At 46.5% G+C, this 24,256-nt stretch overlaps 1 protein-coding gene across 2 annotated transcripts in view; it reads left to right on the forward strand.

The window, feature by feature from the left end:
* Positions 1-24,256, forward strand: part of FANK1 (fibronectin type III and ankyrin repeat domains 1) — a 104,114-nt gene that overhangs the window by 56,623 nt on the left and 23,235 nt on the right. Inside the window, exon 2 of one of the 2 annotated variants that reach the window (XM_043597838.1) lies at positions 21,366-21,543. In XM_043597838.1, the coding sequence (XP_043453773.1) occupies positions 21,366-21,543 (178 nt within the window). Of the gene's footprint in view, positions 1-21,365; positions 21,544-24,256 lie in introns of those variants that run through there. The other variant, XM_043597839.1, reaches the window with a different exon arrangement.

Consider the following 24,256-nt stretch of genomic DNA (forward strand, 5'->3'; position numbering starts at 1 on the left):
TCTCTTTTATTTTTGAGAAGTCTGGCTAGGGGTTTTTAAATTTTATTTATTTTTTCAGAAAACACTCTTAGTTTCATTGATCTATTCCACTTTTTTTTTTTTCGGATTCTATATAATTTATTTCTGCTCTGATCTTTATTATTTCTCTTCTTCTACTACTGGCCTTGGGGTTTCTTTGTTTTTCTGCTTCTAGTTCCTTTAGGTGTGCTGTTGGATGTTGTATTTGGGATTTTTCTTGTTTCTTGAGATAGGCCTGGATTGCCATGTATTTTCCTTTTAGGACTACCTTTGCAGCATCCCAAAGGGTTTGGACTATCCTGTTTTCATTTTCATTTGTTTCCATATGTTTTTAAATTTCTTTTTTTAGTTGCCTGGTTGACCCATTCATGCTTTAGTAGGATGTTCTTTAACCTCCATGCATTTGCAGGTTTTCCAAACTTTTTCCTGTGGCTGATTTTAAGTTTCATAGCATTGTGATCTGAAAATGTGCATGGTATGATCTCAATTCTATTCTATTTATTGAGGGCTGTTTTGTGACCCAGCATGTGATCTATCTTGGAGAATGTTCCATGTGCGCTTAAGAAGAATGTATATTCTGATTTAGGATAAAAGGTTCTGAATATATCATCAAGTCCTTCTGGTCCAGTGTATCATTCAGGGCCATTGTTTCTTTATTGATTTTCTGTCTGGATGATCTGACCGTTGATGTACATGGAGTATTAAAGTCTCCTGCTATTACCATATTCTTATCAATAAGGTTGCTTATGTTTGTGATTGTTGTACATTTGGGTGCTTCTGTATTGGGTGCATAAACATTTATAATTGTTAGTTCTTCTTGATGGACAGACCCAATAATTATGAGATAATGTCCTTTTTCATCTCTTGTTGTAGCCTTTAGTTTATTTTATTTTTTATTTTTTTTTATTTTTTTCAACGTTTATTTATTTTTGGGACAGAGAGAGACAGAGCATGAACGGGGGAGGGGCAGAGAGAGAGGGAGACACAGAATCGGAAACAGGCTCCAGGCTCTGAGCCATCAGCCCAGAGCCTGACGCGGGGCTTGAACTCGCAGACTGCGAGATCGTGACCTGGCTGAAGTCGGACGCTCAACCGACTGCGCCACCCAGGCGCACCTGTAGCCTTTAGTTTAAAGTCTAGTTTGTCTGATAAAAGTTGGGCTACTCCAGCTTTCTTGTGACTTCCAGTAGCATGATAGATAGTTCTCCATCCCTCACTTTCAATATGAAGGTGTCCTCAGGTCTAAAATGAGTCTCTTGGGGCGCCTGGGTGGCGCAGTCGGTTAAGCGTCCGACTTCAGCCAGGTCACGATCTCGTGGTTCGCGAGTTCGAGCCCCGCGTCGGGCTCTGGGCTGATGGCTCGGAGCCTGGAGCCTGTTTCCGATTCTGTGTCTCCCTCTCTCTCTGCCCCTCCCCCGTTCATGCTCTGTCTCTCTCTGTCCCAAAAATAAATAAACGTTGAAAAAAAAATTTTTAAATGAGTCTCTTGTAGACAGCAAATAGATGGGTCTTGTTTTTTTATCCATTCTGATACCCTATGTCTTTTGGTTGGAGCATTTAGTCCATTTACATTCAGTGTTATTATTGAAAGATATGGGTTTAGAGTCATTGTGTTATCTGTAGGTTTCATGCTTGTAATGATGTCTCTGGTACTTTGTGGTCCTTGTGACATTTCACTCACAGAATCCCCTTAGGATCTCTTGTAGGGCTGGTTTCGTGGTGATGCTTAACCAACTGAGCCACCCAGGCGCCCCTAATGGTGATGAATTCCTTCAGTTTTTATCTGGGAAAATCTCTATCTCTCCTTCTATTCTGAATGACAGGCTTGCTGGGTAAAGGATGCTTGGCTGCATATTTTTCCTCTTCAGCACATTGAATATTTCCTGCCATTCCCTTCTGGCCTGCCAAGTTTCGGTAGATAGGTCTGCTACTACCCTTATGTATCTACCCTTGTAGATTAAGGCCCCTTTGCCCCTAGCTGCTTTCAGAATTCTCTCTTTATCTTTGTATTTTGCCAGTGTCACTATGATGTGTCGTGCAGAAGATCGATTCAAGTGGCATCTGAAGGGAGTTCTCTGTGCCTCCTGGATTTCAATGTCTGTTTCCTTCCTCAGATCGGGGAAGTTCTCCGCTATGATTTGTCCCAGTACACCTTCAGCTCCTTTCTCTCTTCTTCTTCTGGAACTCCTATGATATGGATATTACTAGGTTTCATTGAATCACTTACTTCTCTAACTCTCTCCTTGTGGTCCAGAATTTTTTTCTCTCTCCTTTTCTCAGCTTCATCTTTTTCCATAATTTTTATCTTCTAATTCACCTATTCTCTCCTCTGCCTCTTCAATCCGTGCTATTGCTACCTCCATTTTATTTTACACCTCATTGATTGCGTTTTTTAGCTCCTTATGACTATTTCTTAGTCCCTTGATCTCTGTAGCAATAGATTCTCTGCTGTCCTCTATGCTTTTTTCAAGCCCAGGGATTAATTTTATGACTATGATTCTAAATTCTTGTTCAGTTACGTTGCTTATATCTGTTTTGATCAATTCTTTAGCTGTCGTTTCTTCTTGGAATTTCTTTTGCGGAGCATTCTTCTGTGTTGTCATTTTGGCGAGTTTTCTGTACCTTATGTGTTTTAAAAGCTTGTTATGTGCCCTGCACTTGTGAGCACTGCTATATTAAAGAGGGGTCCTACACTGTCCAGGGCCTGGCCCTTCAGGAGGTATTTTTGGAATGTGTTACTTGCTCTCTGTTCTTGTGACTCTGATTGCTTTATCTCCCTACTCGTAGTGATGTTTTGGACCCTCCACCCCGTGTGCTTTGATTTGTTCCTTGAAGTAGCCCTGGAAAGGAAAACAAACCAACCAGAAAAAAACCCCCAAAACACCAGCTGCGGCAAAATAACAGGGTGGGGTGTTGTTGATGGAAGAGGCCTTATCCCAAACAAAAAGAGAAATGACAGGGGCAGGGGAAAACGAAAAGAAAATTGACCAGGCAGAGACACTACAGGACTTCATCCAGAGAGAGACAGAGAGAAGGGAAAATAAAGGAGATCTAGAACAGGTATAAAGAGAATAGATTAAATATGTCTGCTTACACAAACCAACAGCCAGAGTAACCAGGCTAGAGGAGGGAAGAGATAAGAAGAAGAAAAGGAAGGGAGAATACATACACATAATAAGAATTGTCTGAGAATTAAATCGGGCAATGCGGCGGCGCTGGTCTGGTGGAGGGGCCTCTGGTTTGTCAGCATCAATTCCGCTCCTGTAGATACGCAGTTAGCAGGTGCCCAGGGGTGTGGTTTGGTGTGGGCGGGGCCCGCCTCTGCTGTGGGCCCTGCTGTCGGTTCTCTGAAGTCCCCCCTTGTTGGTGATGGGGATTAAAATGGGGACACCCCAGTCTCTCCTCCACGGACTGGGTGTCCCAAACCACTCTGTTCAGGCCGTCCTCTCAGTGCCGCGGGGGCAAAGGAGGCGGTTTGTCCTGCTCCACTGACTCCTGTGCCCTCCTGGCGCTCAGCTGGGATTTAAACCCGGATGCCTTAAAGGGTCCCGCTCCATGCACCCCGGTTCCGGGGAAGTGCCACTCCGTGCCACAGATACGTGGCCTCTGGTTGGCGGGTGCAGGCAGTCTTTGTCCTTTGAACGGTTATATACCTTCTTCCCACAGCACTCCAGGGAGGGGACTGCCCTCTCCCACTGGGGACTGTGCCTCTGAACAAGTTACGCCCCTCCTCCGCAGGTACCCGAACTGGGTAGCTGGCCCGGTCCAGAGAAAGCCCCACAGTTAGAGATGGGATCTTTGTCCATCCCGGTCCGGGGTTTTTCCCTTGTCCAGATACAGTCCTATGCTTCCCTCTCTTTTTCTTCCCTTTGTCTCTGCAGAAGGGGATCCCTCCCATCCATGCCTATGAAGCTCAGTTTCTCTCTCCCAGTTCAGAAGTATGCACTTATGGCTCACCAGGTTCTCCCTGTGAGCCCCTGGAGATGTCTTTGTCGCTCTGCAGACTGGACTCTTGGAATTCAAAGTCCTTTGGTCTCAACACTGCTGTGTTTGAGGGACGAGGGAACTTTGCCCCCCCCCCCCCCCAGTTCTCTGCCATGTTGGATCTTGTGCCTTCATTTTTTTTAATGTTTATTTATTTTTGAGAGACAGACAGAGTGCAAGCAGGGGAGGGGCAGAGAGAGAGGGAGACACAGAATCCAAAGCAGGCTCCAGGCTCAGAGCTGTCAGCCCAGAGCCCGATGCAGGGCTCGAACCCACGAACTGTGAGATCGTGACCTGAGCTGAAGTTGGACACTTAACTGACTGAGACACCGAGGTGCCCCAGGGTATTTTTAATTATAGGTGGGGGCACACAGGGAAGTGCCAGGTCAGTCAGGAGGCAGAGGGAGTGAGGAGGACCCTGGGAAAGAGCCTTTATTGTGGTCTCTGTGGAGGAGGCAAGACAAGGCAGAACCAATGGGTTAAGATGGCTGCTTTGAAGAATTTGCATGGACTCTGGGGCGTAGGGGCTGACCCTGGGTGGCTGGTATCTGACAGGTGGTTCGGACAGGTGGATATTGGCCTAGAGGTTAAGAGTCTAGAGGAGGAGGGAGGAAGTGTGTGTTCTGGGATGGCTAGTTTTCATATGAAAGGTGTCCTGGGAGGGACCGTCTCCCTGGGGTCAGTGACGGCCCCCCCCACCCCCCAAGTCAAAACCTCAGAATGAAATAGGCGTGCCTACTGCGAGGGTCCATATCCCCCCCCTGGGTGGTGGCTTGCCTTCGAGTTTGCTGATCTTTGTTGGATCTTAAACTGCACGGCTAATAACTTGGGGAGTCTTTCCTTCAGAGAGCATTTGCTTCTGCCCTCAACATAGTTGAGGGGCTAAAAGGAACCAGGGCCCCTTGGGATCCCCTGGAGAGACTCCTTTAGAGCTGGAGAGTCCGGCCCCACCGCTGCTTTCTTGCTTCTCGCTGAGTCCAGTGCCCCAGCATACGGTGGCTGTATTCCTCTGGCCTGGTGGCGACTTCATGCGCCGCTGGCTGCAGATGAGGCCGACTCGGGTTCTGCCCAGTGCTCGGACTCCCTGCTTCTCTGCCTCTGTAGGTTCCTTCCTTCCTGATTCCTGGATATTTCTATGTTGGCTTTGGGACAGTGAAGCACAGGTCTCTGTTCCTGTTGGTTCCTGATAGATCTGAGCCCTGTGCCAATTTTACGTTCTTTTTAAATTGGGCTGGGGCGAAGCAGGGGGCTGTCTCTGGATAATTCTACCTCTGGTGAGGCCAGCAGTGCCTCAAAGGGTGTGTCCCATCCTAGCTGCAATGATGGTGGAGTGGAGGGTCCTTCGGAGAGTCACGTGGGTTTTCTTGCTTCATGACCGGCCCCTTACCTCCCTGGCGCTCACCTCCATCACAGCCCCACCTGGATTTCTGCAATTGTCTCCTGACGGGTCTCCCTGCTCCTTCCCTTACCCCACATTGGTCTGTTTCCAATATGGTAGCCAGAGGGATCCTGTGAAAACATAGATCAGATTGTGTCGCGCCTATACTCAGAACTCTTGAGTCACTTCCCATCTCATGCAGAACAAAAGTCAAAGGTTTTGCAGTGACCCAAAGACCCTGGAGATCCTCTCTCCTGTCGACCCCCTCACCCGCACCGACTTCTCTCCCCTCATGCCTCTTATTCTTGCCTATGATCCTGTAACAGACTGGCCTCCTTGCAGGTGAGGAAGCAGGCTGGGCTTGCTCCTGACCGAAAGGTTTTGCATTCGTTATGCCTGCAGACTGGAGCACCCTTCTTCCAGATGTTTCCACGACTCTGCTCTCAGCCCTCTGGGTTCTTGATCCTTGCTCAAAAGTCACATCCTCAGTGGAATCTTCCTTGGCAACCCCAATCCTTAGCTTTATTTTCTTCCTTAGCACTTAGGATCACCTTACATACCATATATATTTTTTTAAATATCAACTTTACTGAGATGTAGTATATATGTAATACAGTAAGTATACAGTTAGGTGTGTTTCAACAAATGTACTCACATGTGTAACCACCACATCAGTCAAGATCTAGAAGCCAATTTGACAATACATTATATTAAAAAAAAACAAACCAAAACCTCTAGAGCATTTCTGTCACCAGAAAATCCCCCCAGGTGCCTGTGTTTTCTTGCAGGCACGTTTCTAGGCCATCACTGATCTGAATACTGTCACTGTAGGTCTTTGCCTCTCCTAGAACTTCATATTCAATAGAACTTCACTCAATATGAACACATACATCCGGGTTCTTTGACTCAGAATAATGGTGTTGAGTTTCATCGGCTACTGCGTGTATCGATAGTACAATAACTATTCGGGGGCTCTTATGAATTAACTATTCCCTTTTATTGCTGAGTGATATTTCATTGTATGGACCTATCACAGTGTCTCCATTTACCCACTGGTTGGTATTTGGTATGTTTTTCCGTTTTGTTGGTTGTGAATAAGGGTTCCCTGCACGTTCATGTACACATCTGTGTGTGGACAGAAGTTTCATTCTCTTTGGATAGATACCTAAGGGTGGAACCGGCATTTCATTGTGTAGTTTCTGTATTTCACTTGATCAGAAATTGCTGAACAGTTACACAAGGTGATCGTACGGTTTTAGATTTCCACCAGTAATGTAGGAGCGACAGTTCTGCATCCTCGCCAACACTTGGAAGCCTCAGGATCTTTTATTGTTTGTCATTCTGGGCATTTCGTCGTTTTACCGAATAGCCAAAGCAATCTTGAAAAACCAGGGGCACCTGGGTGGCTCCAGTTGGTTGAGTGTCCGACTTCAGCTCAGGTCATGATCAGTTCGTGAGTTCGAGCCCCGCGTTGGGCTCTGTGCTTACAGCTCAGAGCCTGGAGCCTGCTTTGGATTCCGTGTCTCCCTCTCTCTCTGCCCCTCCCCCTCTCATGCTCTGTCTCTCTCTCTCTCTCTGTCTCTCTGTCTCAAAAATAAAAAATAAAAAATAAAAAAACTGGAGGCATCACAATTCCAGACTATATATATATCTATATATATCTATACCATATCTATCTATCTATCTATCTATCTATCTATCTATCTATCTAAACAAAGCTGTAGTCATCAAAACAGTATAATACTATAGACACGTAGGTCAATAGAACAGAATAGAAACAGAATAGATAAACCCAGCAATAAACTCCCAATTATATGGTCTTTGACCAAGAAGGAAAGACTAACCTTTGGGAAAGAGAGAGTCTCTTCAACAAATGGTGCTGGGAAAACATGCAAAAGAGTAAATGTTTTAAAATCTTATATATCCATACTAAAGAAATCTTTGAATTGCTAGTGGTCATCTGTGGGGAGGAGATGATAGGAATAATTTTATTTCCTTTTTCAATATTTCCGTATTGCTTTTTTTTTAAACAATGAGTAAGTATTGCTTTTATATCAGAAAGAAATGCTATCACCATTTTTGGAAAAAATGTGCTTAATCCAGAGAATTCTTTTCAAAAATTTCCAATATCTGAATAACTATCTTTTTCTTTTTGTTGTTTTGAAGGCAGTATGGCATACTTTATAAAACTCATTTGACTGGATGTTACTTTGCCTTTAAAAAAATGTTTTATTGGGGCACCTGGGTAGTTCAGTCGATTAAGTGTCTGACTTCAACCCGGGTCATGATCCTGTCGAGGTCTATGGGTTCGAGCCCCGAGTCGGACTCTGTGCTGACAGCTCAGAGCCTGGAGCCTGCTTCGGATTCTGTGTCTCCCTTTCTCTCTGCCCCTCCCCTGCCCATGCTCTGTCTCTCTCTCAAAAATAAACATTAAAAAAAATTCATTCTTAAAAAAATGTTTTATCTATTAATTTTTTTTAAATGTTTATTTAAAGAGAGAGTGCAGGTGGGGAGGGGCAGAGTGAGAGAGGGGGGACAGAGGATCTGAAGTGGGCTTTGCACTGACAGGCTGATAGCAGCAAGCCGGATGTGGGGCTCGAACTCCCGAACCCGGAGCTCATGACCCGAGCGGAAGTGGGACACTCACCCAGCTGAGCCACTCAGGCGCTCCTTTATTTATATTTTAAAAGTCTGCTTATTTATTTAGAGAGAACACACAAGCAGGGGAGGGGCAGTGAGAGAGAGTCCTAAGCAGGCTCTGTGTTATCAGTGCAGAGCCCAGTGCAGGGCTCCAGCTCACAAACCGTGAGATCATGACCCGAGCAGAGATCAAGCGTCAGATGCTTAACCCACTGAGCCACGCAGGCGCCCCTATTTTGCCTTTGAATTGAGGTTATGCTTGAATGCTTACACGTACTAGTTTTCATTGGCAGGGTTAATTTTGTAATCTCTGTTTAGAAAGGGGATCTACATTTACATACTCTAGTAAGATGGTGCGAATGAAAGCAAAAGCTTGTGGTTGAAGGATAATTTCAAGTCAAGATCTTCTAAGCATTTTTTTTTGAAATTTAAGGGAAGAGTCGGGGTGGGGTGGGGTGTGTGAAGAAGGAAAGATGTTGAGGAAGGGAGCTGGCGAGGGTAGAAGGGAGAAGCTACGCTGGAGGCTGGCCAAGAGGATGCAAGAAATTTATTTGCCTTCAAGCTGAGATCAAAGCTGTACATTTGTAACAAGTGAAGGGAGGGGAAGGAAATCTATTTCAAGCTGTTGCTTACACATCGGAGGAGAGAGACTCTTTGGAAGGACACCCATGGCAGCAGCTGCTTCTGAATTTTGTTTGCTGAACAGTGAACAGACTTAGTTACCGTTTACAGTGAAGTGTCTGATTGTGAATCTTGGCCATGGGCACCCGGTGGGAGCCAAGAAACTGGTGATCTGAAGAACCAGAATCACACATCAGGCATTAATTACAATAACGGTCACTGTTCCTTGCATTTGTCAGAATAACGTCCCGAGGTAGAAATCCCTTTCCCATTTCCCTCGTCTGCAATCAGCAGATTTCAATTTCCAATTTTCAGAAATTCGATTGCTGTGAAATCTTTTAATTGCTCTCTCTGTTTGTCGGGGGGCGGGGGGTAGATAGACTTCATTGGCATTCTACGCCTGCTCTCTGAAAGCACGTAAGCTAAGCAGATGCGTGGGAATGATTTTTCTACTGCTACTATTAAAATATCCCGCCATTTGAAAAATATCCTGCCATCGCACTCTAAATGTATCTGAGACTTCAGGGGCATGCTCTGCGCCCAAAGAACGTAAACAGCAAGTTGACTTCTCATACTGGGTTTGGGAAGACTGTGATTTTACAAGGAAGGATTCATTATTCGTCTCCACCGGAAAGCTCTGGAGCGCCACACGGTCCCGCACATGGGGAGGAGCACAGACTTCGGAGTTAGAGACCTGGGCTGAGACTCCTCCCCAGATCCCAGGTTCGTGGCTTTCAATAAGCTGCTTTACCTCTTAGATCCTGTCTTTTCCTCTCTGTTCCTCACCTGTGCAGAGGGAGCATCGGGTCGTGGTGACGTTTAGACCCACCGTAGCTCGGGCGTCTGGTTCAGTGCCTGGCGCAGAGCAAGCCTGCAGTAAACCGTAGTCATCATATCAGGCCAAAGAAATAGTTCTCCTATTTAGTCTATTACTTGTGACCCATCTGGGATCCAAGCAAGGTTTCCACTTAGCAAAAAGTACAAAGTAAGTGAACGTTTTCAGAAGCATTCCCTCTGTCTCATGTGGAAGCCCCTTCTACATTTTCAATCACTTTTCGGTATTTCATGTTGTTTTTCTCTTCGTAGGAAACCCGAGAGGGAGGCAGGTGGGCATCCGTCTCTAGCCCCCTTCTCCTGAGGAGGGACACCTGTGGTGGAGCCGGGACGCGAAGCCGTGGTTCCTGATTCTTACTCTGGGAGGTCTCATTGTTTAGTTTTTTTTTTTTTTTTTTAATTTTTTTTTCAACGATTATTTTATTTTTGGGACAGAGAGACAGAGCATGAACGGGGGAGGGGCAGAGAGAGAGGGAGACACAGAATCGGAAGCAGGCTCCAGGCTCCGAGCCATCAGCCCAGAGCCCGACGCGGGGCTCGAACTCACGGACCGCGAGATCGTGACCTGGCTGAAGTCGGACGCTTAACCGACTGCGCCACCCAGGCGCCCCTCGTTGTTTAGTTTTGATTTTTGTTTGGTTTCTCTTTTGCCCTCTGAAAGCTTATGAGCAAAGTGGAGAGAAGCAGCTTTAAGCAGTTTGCATTTCGTATTATTGATCTTTTTTTTTTTTTTTGAGACCGCGAGCAGGGGAGGGGCAGAGAGAGAATCTCAAGCAGGCTCTGCACTGTCGGCACAGAGCCCAGTGTGGGGCTTGAACTCACGAACCATGACATCATGACCTGAGCCGAAGCCAAGAGTCACACACTTAACCGACGGGGCCACCCAGGTGCCCCTACATTATTTTCTCTTAGTACATGGTGTCTTCTCTGCCCACAGGCTCTGCTCTATTCCCCCCCCACCCCGACCCTTCACACCTCACTCGAGAGCATTTTACTGCCTCTCCCCCACCCCCCAGATGCACCTGCCACCTATGGTTTGTGTGTGCTTGGCGTCCCTCCTCTCAGCGTCCTCCCCCCTCCGTCAGGGCTAGGCTTGTGCTATTGGGGTGTAGAAGGTGTCCCACAAGTATGCTGAATGAATGGATGTAAAGTAAACTTATTCCTTAGAAGTAAGTGCAATCCAGAAAATGTGCCGGGCTCTAAAATGGTCAATAAATTGAGCCGGAGTGTAATTGAAATGTCTCAGGCTGTGAAGCATCTGCATTGACTTACTGGCTTACTTTTATCAGGCTTGTTTCTTCATATACATGTAAGCTCACGGACAGAGAATCGAGGCTGATAGTTGATCTTAACTGAATTTTGTTTTCATTAAGAGTAAGTGAAAATGTGCAATAGCATTTTGTGTTTTTTTCCCACATTCAGTGCTGTAACGACAATAAAACTTACCCCCCAAATCAGCCGTAATTCTGCTCTGGTTGCCTTTCATTTTTCTAAGTTTTTCTGTATATGTATCTGTATATTTTATATCATGAAAATCCTTGTCTTTGCAAATCTGTATTCTTCCCTGAGCGTAGCAAACATACTGACATTAGTCATATTCTCCCATGTGGCTTTTTAGTGGCTGAGTTTTCTTGCATGTAAATGATGTACCACGGCGTATACAACGCATTTCATATTCTTGAACATTTAGATAATGTTTGCGGTTCTTACGGCTATCGATGATGCTAAGGTGATTCTCTTGGTTTTTGTGTTCTCATTTGGGTGTGTGTGTGTATATTTAAATGTAGGGAGGGGGCGCCTGGGTGGCTCAGTCGGTTAAGTGTCCGACTTCGGCTCAGGTCATGATCTCGCGGTTCGTGGGTTCAAGCCCCGCATCGGGCTCTGTGCTGACAGCTCAGAGCCTGGAGCCTGCTTCGGATTCTGGGTCCCCCGTCTCTCTCTACCCCACCCCTGCTTGTGCTCTGTCTCTCTCTCTCTCTCAAAAATAAATAAACATGAAAAAAGTATTTAAAAAAATGTAGGGAGGTAGTAGATGGTTCTAGAGAGGTTAAGGGCATGGCTCTGGTGTCGTGTGGCCTGGGTTCAAAGCCTGCCTCTGCTGCTTCCTGGATGCCCTTCCTGGCAAGTTATGTGACCTCCAGCCACAGTCCATTTGTAAACTGGGGGAAATTCTAGGATTTCAAAGGGTTGTTATGAAGAATAAGTAATAGGCAGTATCCTCGATCCAGGAGATGAGATGCGATCTATAAACTGCTTAGAACACGGTCTGATACAGAGTGAGGGCTCATTAAATTGTAGCTGTTAAGTAATCCAGGTGTAGGGCAGGGATGGAGAGAGGTGGGAGCACACACGAAATAAGACCGGCCACGGTCGTGCTGATAATTGACGAAGCTGGGTGCCAGGTGCGAGGGCACTGGGCTCTCTTTCCACTCTTGTATGTGTTTGAATGTATTTTTTTATTATATTTTTACAACATAAAGCAAAAAGCACACACGATACAAAAACACTTGAGGTTTCAAATTGATTTTTTGGTTTTGGATTATTTTCTTTGCACATGTTTCTAGGAGAGGGGTCACGGCGGGGGGGGGGCGTGTTTTATAATCCTTGTTGAATATGGCCAAATTGCTTTACTGAAAGCATCGTTTACAGGACCATCCACGATCTGTAAGTAAACCAATTTTATCACAGTCTTAAAGACTGCAGGGGTATTAACACTTCATTTTTTTAAGTCAAATCTTATAAATAAAATGGTACCTTCGTTATTGTAACATCTCCCCCCCCCCTTCTTTTTTTAATGGAAGGTATCGTTGACCCACAATGTTACCTTAGTTGCGGGCGGACAGCCTAGTGATGGGACAAGTTGATACATTATGCTGTGCTCATCAGGAGTGTAGCTCCCAGCTGTCACCACAAATGCCGTTGCAGCGTCATTGGCTATATTCCCTCTGCTGTGCCTTTTATTCCTGTGACTTATCCTTTCCATAACTGGAAGCCTGGATCTCTCCCCTTCACCCACTCGGCCCGTCTACCCCCTCGCCTCCGGCAGCCGGCAGTTTGTCCTCTGGACCCATGGGTCTGTTTTTGCTTTTTTTAACCTTCCCTTTTTTGATTAGTAGTAACTTTTTGAACATTTTCATAACTGTGTTTGCTGGTGGTTATAATTTTTAAAATTTCTCTGCTTCTGTCCCTGGTCCTTTCATCTATTAGGGTTTTGTAAGATTCCATTTTATGAAAGTAATAGGATAGTTTGGTAGAACTAAGCTCATTTGGGCCGTCACAGTTCATTTTTAAGTTAAAGGAGAAACAGTCATCACTACGTGGCTATGGTGATATTTGATTGAAAATTCCTTCTTCGGTACGTAGTCACGGCACACATTTTTGAAACTTCCAAAATCCAGGGTGTAGAAATGATTACGATCTCCTTGTCGTATTGATTTGGGATATGTTTTTGATTCATGGTTGCCATAAATATATGGTCAAGCCATGATGAATTGCTTCGAGGTGACAGCCTCCACAGTCGTTCTTTATACAGTGTCCCCCTCAGTGTGCTGTCATCTTCATTACAAGCCATCTGCCACCGGAGACCAGGCTGCAGATGTCCCTTGTCAATGAAACTTGACCTCCGTAAATTTGCAGGTGTCTTTGGAAGGACAGGGAAATGACCGTTCCGTTTTTATGGTATTCTGTATTTACCGTGAATATACTCCTGTCTGTTTTCTCCACCATTTTCTGCTGCCCATCCCACTAATCACAATTTGCCGATTCCAGTATGGACCCCGATCACTGGTTTTCTCTGCAGCCTTTTATTTATTCATTTTAATGTTCATTTATTTTCGAGAGAGAGAGTAAGAGCACGAACCGGGGGAGGGGCAGGGAGAGGATCCGAAGTAGATTCCGCACTGACAGCAGAGAGCCTGATGCAGGGCTCCAACTCACGACCCACGAGACCATGACCTGAGCCGAAGCTAGACGCTTGGTTGACTGAGCCACCCAGGTGCACCCCCTCCCCCCCTACCTTTTAAAACACTACCGTGTGCCTCTCGTTGGGATACTAGATAATGTGATGTTTTTACTAATTCATCTTGTGAGTTTCTTTTTGTAGGGCTGGCACATTTCTGTCGCATTATATGACTAAAAGCTTTTTTTAAATGTTTATTTTTTTTTAAATTTTTTTTTTTTTTCAACGTTTATTTATTTTTGGGACAGAGAGAGACAGAGCATGAATGGGGGAGGGGCAGAGAGAGAGGGAGACACAGAATCGGAAACAGGCTCCAGGCTCTGAGCCATCAGCCCAGAGCCTGACGCGGGGCTCGAACTCACAGACCGCAAGATCGTGACCTGGCTGAAGTCGGACGCTTAACCGACTGCGCCACCCAGGCGCCCCTTAAATGTTTATTTTTGAGAGAGAGGGAGAAAGACCTTGAGGGGGGGAGGGGCAGAGAGAGAGGGAGACACAGCATCCGAAGCAGGCTCCAGGCTCCAAGCTGTCAGCACAGAGTCTGACGCGGGGCTCCAACTCGTGAACCGTGAGATCGTGACCTGAGCCGAAATCGGGCGCTAAAGCACTTGAGCTACCCAGGCGCCTCATGTTGTGTTGTATTGTTACAACCCATATCTAAAAAAATTAGGATCCCAAGGCCTAATACTGTGCAGCGGTTTACTTAAACTTGACAGTGTTCTGTGTTAAAACCTATAATTTGTCAATGATACCTTTTAAAAATGGATTTCTGGTGTGCTCGAGAGCCGTATTTTATGCCATCATTGTAACCATAGGGACTGAATGGTGACAGCATATGAAGGCCTCTATGTTTTATGTTCATATCATTTATTACTTGACAAATGGCAGGAGGGGCATAAAATTGTTTTATTTGTCAGATTTGCATAAGAACTTTCTTACGAAGAGCATTTATGGCACACGACGCATACCTAGATCCTCATACAATTGTCCTTTGGCGGTCTGCCTTGTTTTTTTCCCTTTTCATATTTCGGAAAACCTTTTTTTTTTTCCTCTTTTGTTTTTTCATCGAGGTGTAATTGACCTATAACATTAGTTTCGGGTGTACAACATACTGATTCAATATTTGTGATCCCCACAGTGAGTCTAGTTAACATCCGTCCCCGTACGTAGGTAAAGATCATTTTTTTTTTCCTCCTGGGATGAGGACTTTTAAGATCTACTCTTAGCAACTTGGAAGTTGCAGCACGGTCTTGCTTCCTGGGGTCGCGGTGTGGTGCGTTATATTTCCATGACTTCTAGCTGCAAGTTTGTCCTCTCCTCCCCTTTACCGCCCCCCCCCCCCCCTCCGCCCCATGACCTCTGGCAACCACCAGCCTGTTCCCTGTCGGGAAGCTTCTCAGGTGAGATAAGTTTGCCATGATGGAAAGAACCTACCAGCTGTTGAAGGGAACCTCGCAAAGTCGAAGGTAGGGTTTTTTCTTTCCTTCTTTGTTGGTATCTTTAGGAAAGTTAAAGTTTAAGCCTGAGCTTGTGACGTGAGATTACGTGATCGGTTAGATTTTGACCCTGGCGGGTGCCTGGGTGGCTCAGTTGGTTAAGCGTCCGGCTTTGGCTCAGGTCATGATCTCATGGTTCGGGGGGTTCGAGCCCCACACTGGGCTCTGTGCTGACAGCTCGGAGCCTGGAGCCTGCTTCAGATTCTGTGTCTCCCTCTCTTTCTGCCCCTCCCGGGCTCACCTCTGTCTCTGTCTCTCTCTCTCAAAAGTAAATATTAAAAAAATTTTAAAAATGTTTGACACTCTTTATCAGACTTAAACAAGCAAAAAAACCTTCTAAAAGATCTGATACTCTTAATCAGGAAAAAGAGTTCTCTCTCTTTTTTTTTTTTTTAATGTTTACTTATTTTGAGAGAGAGTGCGAGCAGGGGAGGGGCAGAGATAGAGAATCCCAACCGTGCTCTATGCTGTCAGCGCAGTGCCCGATGTGGGGCTCGAACTCACAAACTGTGAGATCATGACCTGAGCCGGAACTGAGAAGTTGGATGCTTCACCAACCGAGCCCCCCGCCAGGCGCCCCCGGAAAAAGAGAGTCCTAAAAGTTCTGTATAAAAAGTAGCATCTGACACTGTATCCCAACTATGCTGGAATTAAAATAATAAAAAAGTAGCATCTACCCTGTGTCTCTTAATGTGTGTGTGTTCGTTTTAGAAAATTTATAAAGAACAGTTCCCCAAGTAGTGTTTCTTATGGTAGAAGAGAAATACAAATGTGGACAGGAACATCCCGGTTAAATAAACCGCAAACAGGTGAGCTTTTGAGGTTTTCAAAAATGTTGATTTTAGTCACCTTCAGAAAGATGATTACTTATCATACCGCCGGTGGGTTAATCCTGGAGGAGAGTGAGCCGGGCCTGTGGTCCTAGGTCTGCTTCCCTCCCTGTGCAATTCTCGGTTCCCTGTAAAGCGCGGGGTGACAAAATGTAAACCTAGAGGAACTTGTTCACGTACTGGTAGTGAACTCAGGTCAGCACGTTTCTCCAGCAGGATGTGTGCACCCTGCCCTGATACGAGCATTCATATAGGGTCGTCTCACTGTTTAACCCGTGTTCTATAACCTCTTCTTCACCTGTTACTGCCCTCCTCCCACCCCACCCCCACATCTCGTGCTGGACGGAAAGAGGCCCCTGGCCGGCTTCCTTCCCACACGTGTGGTGTCACGGTGGACCGCAGCCAAACCTCTCTCTCGTCTTGGTGCCCACTCCTGGTCCTGTGCTCTTCTTAGACCACGTTCTTTTTCGTGGACCGAGTTCCCGACCCCGGTGCCGCGAGGGGGTGGGCCTACTTCTCCTCCGTGCGCCCTCCCTGCGCCGCGTTGAGACAATGGTCGCCTGCCCTCGTCCACTCTTCTTACTAATCTTGAAATTTCCTGGGGGTTCAAGTTGGTTCACAAGTGAAACCTTATTTAAAAAGAATGGTTTGACCCAAACACACTGGTCTTTTTTGTAAAGTTGATTTATTTATTTTGAGAGAGAGATGCGGGAGGGGCAGAGAGAGAATCCCAAGCAGGCTGGGCACCATCAGCCCAGAGCCCGATGCGGGGCTTGAACTTGAGTCGGAAGCTAACCGACTGAGCTGCCCAGACGCGCCCAAAATAGACTCTTATCTAGAGAGAACAAAATGGTGGTCACCGGAGGGGAAGTGGGTGGGGGATGGGTGAGATAGGTGAAGGGGACTGAGAGCACACTTCTGATGAGCCCTGAATGATCTCTGGAATTGTTGAACCAATACGTTGTACGCCTGAAACTAATAGAACGCTGTTTGTCAATTACACTGGTGTTAACATAAAATAAAAGAATGGTTTGAAGAAATCTGTAGCTCTAACGAATAGATTATTCACCCAGCTCTACATTTTATGTCTCTGCTCCCAAGTGGCAGTATGGTATAGGGTTGAGAGCTAGGGACCCTTGGGTGCCCGGGTGGCTCAGCCGATTAAGCAGCCTCTTGATTTCAGCTCAGGTCATGATCTCACAGCTCGTGAATTCAAGCCTCACATCAGGCTCTGCACTGACAGCTCCAATCCTGCTTGGTACTTTCTCTGCCCCTCCCCCGTATGCATTCTCTCTGTCTCTCAAAATAAATAAATAAAGTTAAGTAAGTAAGGGACTCCTGAGCCAGACCGCCTGATTCTGCCGATTACTACTGTGGGAACGTGGGCAAGTTTTTTAACTTCTCTGTGCTCAGATACTTAAAAACAATTTTTTTAAATGTTTATTTATTTTTGAGAGAAAGAGAGAGAGGGAGGGAGGGGCAGAGAGACAGGGAGACACAGAATCCGAAGCAGGCTCCAGGCTCCGAGATGCGGGCACAGAGCCCGACGCGGGGCTCGAACTCACAAACCGCGAGATCATGACCTGAGCCAAAGTCGGATGCTTAACTGAGCCACCCAGGCGCCCCTGTGCTCAGATACTTTATAATGAGAATACTAAAATTCCTTGCACCATGTATAGCTGTAGTGAAGTTTAAACAGATAAGTATGTGGAAAGCATCTATGAGAGTGCCTGGCACAGAATGAGCACTATATAATTTTTGCTGTTCTCCCGGCCACCAGGCCTGTCACTTGCCATTTCTGACAGTTCTCATGCAGGCTCAGTGCTGACCCAGGCCTCTGTTCCCTTGGCATGCTGATGGTTTGCACTTGGGCTAGTGACGTGTTCGTATACATATTTTAGGATCCTAAAGCCAACATCCTAAAATATGTGTATGATCAGGTCACGACAAAAATACCAGAGTCTTTATCAAAGAGAAAATACAGGGGCGCCTGGGTGGCGCAGTCGGTTAAGCGTCCGACTTCAGCCAGGTCACGATCTCGCGGTCCGTGAGTTCGAGCCCCGCGTCGGGCTCTGGGCTGATGGCTCGGAGCCTGGAACCTGTTTCCGATTCTGTGTCTCCTTGTCTCTCTGCCCCTCCCCCGTTCATGCTCTGTCTCTCTCTGTCCCAAAAATAAATTAAAAAACGTTGAAAAAAAATTAAAAAAAAAAAAGAAAATACAAACTACATAGTATGTATATTAATATATATGTATAAATGTGTAAGTATATATAATGTTGTAAGTCACTTGTCAAATGACTGTAGGTTGTTCAAAGACCAAAACGAGCTTGCTCTCATCCGCTGTTTATTTTTGGGTCGCCTGAAAAACCCTCAGGTTTTACCTGGCGAGAACATTCATTCGTACCCTGACCATCCGAGTTCTGTTTGGCATTAATCGCTTTCTGCCAAAAGCATCTCTTACCCAGGTTGAGATTTGCATCGTGGAAAGTTTTATTGTTAAGCGAGGAAGACGTAGAATATCCCCACTGGTCGGTGCACGGATCTTCCCTGTTCTGGTAACTAAAGCAGGTGTGAAGTGGCGTCTCTATCACAGCCCGTTGCTGCTACGACGGCCGTGCATTCGTGTGGGGGCAGTGAAGTCTGGATCGCTCCCCCCACCCCCAAAAGGGGGGCAGCCCCTCAACTTTTCCAAACACCACACCTTTTCCGCTGAGCCAGATCAGGGGGAGGGCTGGCGAATAGTAGGGGGTCCTGTCTGTGCTGAGACTGTAGCCGGATGGGGACATGTTGCCAGGTCTGGTGGCCCTGGGGCCGAGCTCAGGGATAGAGGTCTGACCATCTGTGGCCAGCGCTAAGCTCTCGGGTGGAGGTCTCTGGTTATTTGCCTGTGTCAACGATTCGCTTGCGTAACTGGGAATATTCTCTTTTTATTCCTCCTGTCGATTTGTGGCGAGCCATTTGGTTTTTTTCCATTTCGAAATTTGGTGTTCATTTAGGGTTTCTCACCCAAAAATCTTGATTTTTAGTGGGATTCTAAGCCGGGCTTCTTTGGAATAGAAGTATTATGTGGCTTCTACTTATTTGGGGGGTTATCCATAACAGCCTGTCAGTCCTGGTCTTTGGATGGTTTTAGAAGGTTCTGGAAAGAAAAAAAAAAGAGTTACTCAACAATGGTGTCCTAACCTCAGGTGTGAGTCTTCAGGATATGTCAGGCATTGTTGCTGGGATTAAATGAGATGCTAATACAGAAGGGCCATTGACTGGCATGTGGAGGGTGTGTGTTCCTTTCCCCACAGATACTAACATACTAGTTAGTATGTTAACATTGACATAGATTTTTCTAAGGAAGCCCGGAGCCCCGTAAGAGTAACGTTTATCGGTTTTATACTTCTTAATATTGCAAATATTTCAAAGTTATTGAAAATTGTACCCCCCCATATACCATATAGGTTTAAAACGCAAGCATTTTGCCAAATATGTCTTAGATTCTCAAAGAACTGAAACCCTACAAATGTACAGGTAAGTGTCTCCTCCCCATCACAGCTCTGTCCCTTCCCCAGCTTCGAGGTAACTCTACCCAGGTGGTAGGCATTCTTCCCATCCACGTATTTAACTTTTATGCACATGTGCGTATTCATAAATAATATCTAGTGTTGTGTTCCAAACACTAACATAAGCGGTACAACGTAGTGTGTCCTTTAAGCTTGTGTTTTCCACTCACTGAGGTTTACGTGTGTCACATGTAGCACTAGTTTCTTTCAGGTGCCATGTAGGATTTCATTGTACGAAGTACGCTGGAATTCATATAGCCACTTCCCTTTTTTAAAAAAATGTTTATTTTTGAGAGAGTAAGCGAGCAAGCGGGGGAGGGGAAGAGGGCGTGGGGGACAGAGGGTCTGAAGCGGGCTCCGCACTGACAGCAGTGAGCCTGATGGGGGGCTCGAACTCACGAACAGTGAGATCATGACCTGGGCCAAAGTCGGATGCTTAACCGACTGAGCCACCCAGGTGCCCCTCTTGAACTGCTTACTGTGTTATTTAGTCATCACAAAAACACTGTGTTTTTGACTGTTTCAGAGCATGAATTTAAACCCAGGTTTATCCCATTCCACCATGCCGTGCTTTTAATAAATATTAGGAAAATGAAGTCGAGAAACGTGAGCTTGCAGGCTGCCCCGGAGAGTATCTCTGGGAAGTAAAGGAAAGTGGTGTTGTCTTCCTGGCCGGAAGCAGGCAAGGCCAGGGCAGCCCTGCCTTCCTCAGCGAGGGCCACGCTGCCAGGAGGCCCCCCGGGTCTGCGGAGCCGGTAGTGGGCCAGCTACCCCAGGACTGGCTTAAGGGAAGCAAAAATCCTTTCTTAATAACAAGTGGGCGAAGTCAGTGATACTTTGGAGGCCCGAAAGGCCCTGCAGGATGGGCAGAGGTCTTAGAAGGAGTTTAAGAACCCAGCCCTCTAAGAATTTAACAGTCTCGCCCGAGTGGGTGAAGCTAACACGAAACACAACCACCAAGCCCTGGCCAACCTGGTGTGTGCTGGGCCCCTTGTCATCTTTCGTAGCAATGGGATAGTCTGTGTTTTTCTCTGCCTCTTGCTTTCTCATTCGGGAATACCTTCTGGAAATCGTCTCAAGGCGTGTAGTATAGAACTAGCTCCTTTTGTAAAGGCCATATTATATTCCACGCTATGGACACGTCATCATTTATTTGTTCCCTTAGTGATGGGTCATCTCTCTCTGTCTCTCTTTTGCTGTAAGCTGCTAAAAACTGTAGCCCTTAATGCCCTTGAATAGGTGTCCCTCTGTGCTTTGATTTCTGCAGGCGTGGGATGGCTGGAGAGAAGGCTTACATGTCTTTTTAATTTTAATACATGCTGCCATACTGCTTCCTAAAAAGACTAGAATTCCTATTTCTCAACCACCAATGTGTGAGAGTGTCCCCTCCCTGCATTGTCACCGCCAGTAGTTATGATAGGTCTTCTTGAGTGTCTGACTGGATCTAAAGTTATACACCATTGTCATGTGGCCAGTAGGGAATATGAATGTCTGTTTGGACATTACGCTGGCTGTTTGTTTTTGACATTTTTTTGGTGCACAGCTCATCTTTTGCCTGGTTCGTTATTAGCGGTTGGGTTTTCCCTTTGGCTCGTTTGTAAGAGCTGTTTGTATAGAATAGATACCAATCCTTTGTATCTGTGCTACAGATTCTTGAACCAGGTATATTTTTCTATCGGCTCTGTTAACCGGCCATTTCACCGATGGATTATAGCGGCATACTGAGTTTCATTCGCTCAAAAGCAACCTAATTAGTCTGGTATGTTAACCATCATCGTGGAAAGGTCCATAAGTGAAATATGGTGTTGATGGGTAACGGTACTATCTACTCGTTCAGGTGTGGGGTAGCTCACTAACATCACCTGAATTTTGTGTCGCTTAAGCTTTTCAGATGTTCTCCAAGCAGGGCAGGGGGGCGGGGTGGGGGGGAGATACTCACACGTGTGCTTGATGTGTGGGAAAACAGTCTGATCTCTGAGCAGCTATAACGCACTCAGAGGATCTCTGGTCCTTCCGGAAATGGAGTCCTGAAATTCTGTATCATTCTTTTTTTAGAAATCACACCATCCTCAAAGCCTCATCCACCTGTTGTGGGCAGAGTGACTCATCACAGCATTGAATTATACTGGGATCTGGAAAAGAGAGCAAAACGGCAGGGACCTCAAGAGCAATGGTTCAGGTTCTCGATCGAGGAAGAAGACCCCAAAACGCACGCTTACGGTATCATTTATACGTAGGTGCAGTGTTAAATTGCTTAACGTTTTGTTATGATTTCCTGATGAGCTGGAATGGTTTCTATCATTTCTAAAAGGACTTGTTTTGGGGCGCCTGGGTGGCTCAGTTGGTTAAGCGTCTGACTTAGGCTCAGGTCATGATCTCACGGTTCGTGAGTTCGAGCCCCGCGTCGGGTTCTCTGCTGTCAGCACAGAGCCTGCTTTGGATCCTCTGTCTCCCTCTCTCTGCCCCTCCCCTGCTTGTGCGCCTCTGTCTTAAAAAAGTAAATAAAAACAGAGAGGCTTGATTCTACCCCTATTTTAAAAGGACTCATTTTCAAATGAAAGAAAAGAACGAGTCACACCATCTGCACGACTTTTGCGAATTACAGAAGCACGAATTTGTGCTTTTGCGAATTACAATTTTTGGAAGGTAAGTGTTAGCACCAACTTTGAAATTAAACCTCCTATACCTTTGAGAGCTTCTTCGGCCTCTGTAACATCCTAATGGTATATTTTAAAACTCTGAAATGTAGAGATGGAATCAAGAGAATCTGAGAGGAGGTTCCGTCCGGCTGCTGGGTTTGGAGATGGCGGCTGGGCCCCCAGGTCTGCCCCGGATGCCTTCTGGACCACCTGTCACACCGCTGTCCTTTGTTCGCTCTTTCCAGGCCATGCCGGTTCCCGGGTCAGGGCCTTTCTCGTTACCTTTTCTTTGAAGGCACTTCCTTCTGTTCTCGTATGGCTGGTTCCTTCACACCACGCAAACGTCAGGTCAAGTGTCCTCTCCCCAAAGGTCATCCAAAGTGGCGGTCCTTTCACCCGGGCATCCCCTCTGTCAGGACTTGATTGCTTGTGTCTTACGACATTTGGCTCTGCTGGCTTTGTCCAGTTTGCATGTTCATTTCGTCTCCCCACCAGTATTTAAACTCCATGAGAGGCAGGAAAGATTTCTGCTTGCTTAACACCCTGTCCCCCAGTTCCTAGGCAGTGGAGCCCTGACACACAGTGGGTGCTCTAAATATCTGTCGCACGAGTTAGTCAATGAACATCGCTTGGGGGCAATCAGGAAGTCCTTTTTTTCTTAGTCTGCATTTCAACTCTTATTCCTTTGACAGCTTTGCCACTTGCAAAATGACTATGTTAGGTATACCAAACATGAGATAATAATAGGGTTTGGAACGGAAATGAATTTTGAGGTCATTGTAGATTTCGTATCCGGTCGTAAGCAGTAACACAGGAAGATCCTGTGTATCTCTGGCCCGTTTCCCCGGGGCTAACGCTATGGGAAACTTTAGCACAGCCTCACAGCCAGGACAGACACACACAGGGACAGACTGGCTCCAGCGTGTTGCTAGCCTTTCCTCAAGGTGGCATCATGAGCAGGCGAGGTATTCACAGAGCCTTCCACTGCCCTGACTGATGACAGCCCTGAGATTTGATGAACAATTCTTTGTATCTAAAACAAAAATAAAACAACCCCCCCCAAAAAACCAACCAAAAAAACATCCCAGAAAACAACCCCCAGACGCGTTTTTCTGAAATGCAGTTAATCTGAAAATAATTCCTCTCCCGACTACTTAAAAATGTTCTTTTAATTACGTCAGGTCGTGTGTTATTCTCGATCAGGTAGTTTCCATCTAAAAGCATGAATTCTTTTTTTAATGTTTATTTTTGAGGGCAACACAGAGTGCGAGTCGGGGAGGGGCAGGGAGAGAGGGAGACACAGAATCCGAAGCAGGCTCCAGGCTCCGAGCTGTCAGCACAGAGCCAGACGTGGGGCTCGAACTCATGGACCGCGAGATCATGACCTGAGCCGAAGTCGGACACGTCACCGACTGAGCCACCCAGGCGCCCCTAAAAGCATGAATTCTGATATTAGAAGTGATTTGTATGGAGAAGGGAAAAGACTTCATCCCCTCCCCCCCCCCCCCCCCCCCCCCCCGTTTCCCTTACACACACACTTGCACTTGGGCAAGTGGGGCCCTGCTGGATATGCCTCTACTTGCTCTGGTCTCCCTTGCGGGGTGGCCAGGTAGAGAATGTCCCCAGCGAGACCGCAGCCACGCGCCCTGGTTTCCAGGCGGAGCTGTCTGCTTCCCCCGGGGACCTGAGTGCTGTCTGGCTGCGGGATTCACCCCGACGAGGTCCTGACATTGCGGAGCTCACAGCGAGGCCTTCCAACCGCCACCCCCAAGAGCCTTCTGAAATGCTTGCCTTCCCTCGGAGAACTGATGCCAAAGCCTGACACTAGGTGGCAGAATCAGACTGTATTAATCTTGACCTCTTTTGCTCCATTATACCTTCTCTCGGTGTCCTTAAAGCTGGCAAGGCCGGACTTTGAAAAAGCGGTTTCGAATATCTGACCTCGGAATGATGGATTTGAGAACTTCTTTTTGACTTGTCAGTGTCCGTTCCCGTTCACGGCCAGCCAATGCTGGTGTCCTCTTTGACGTGGGCTGTCCTCACAGCCAGTTACCCAGTTTTGTGAGATTTCCCTTTGCAGATGCTCCCCCCCCCCACCCCGCCCCTGCTTCCCCTGATGATACTGTGGCACTTCCCCGCCATGAGGGTGCCAGCTCTATCTCCTGGACCATTCGTCTCCAGGTGCTACGACCATCTAGCACATTTGCTGACGGCATTGGCCTCTTGCCCTTTCTTCTGGCCTTTTATCCTTCCCTTCTGTCTTGCTAGGTTAGCTTTGTTAATCTTCCTTTTTTCAAATTCCCTTCC

This window comes from Prionailurus bengalensis, chromosome D2 (assembly GCF_016509475.1).
Source record: "Prionailurus bengalensis isolate Pbe53 chromosome D2, Fcat_Pben_1.1_paternal_pri, whole genome shotgun sequence".
NCBI classification, from domain to species: Eukaryota; Metazoa; Chordata; class Mammalia; order Carnivora; family Felidae; genus Prionailurus; species Prionailurus bengalensis.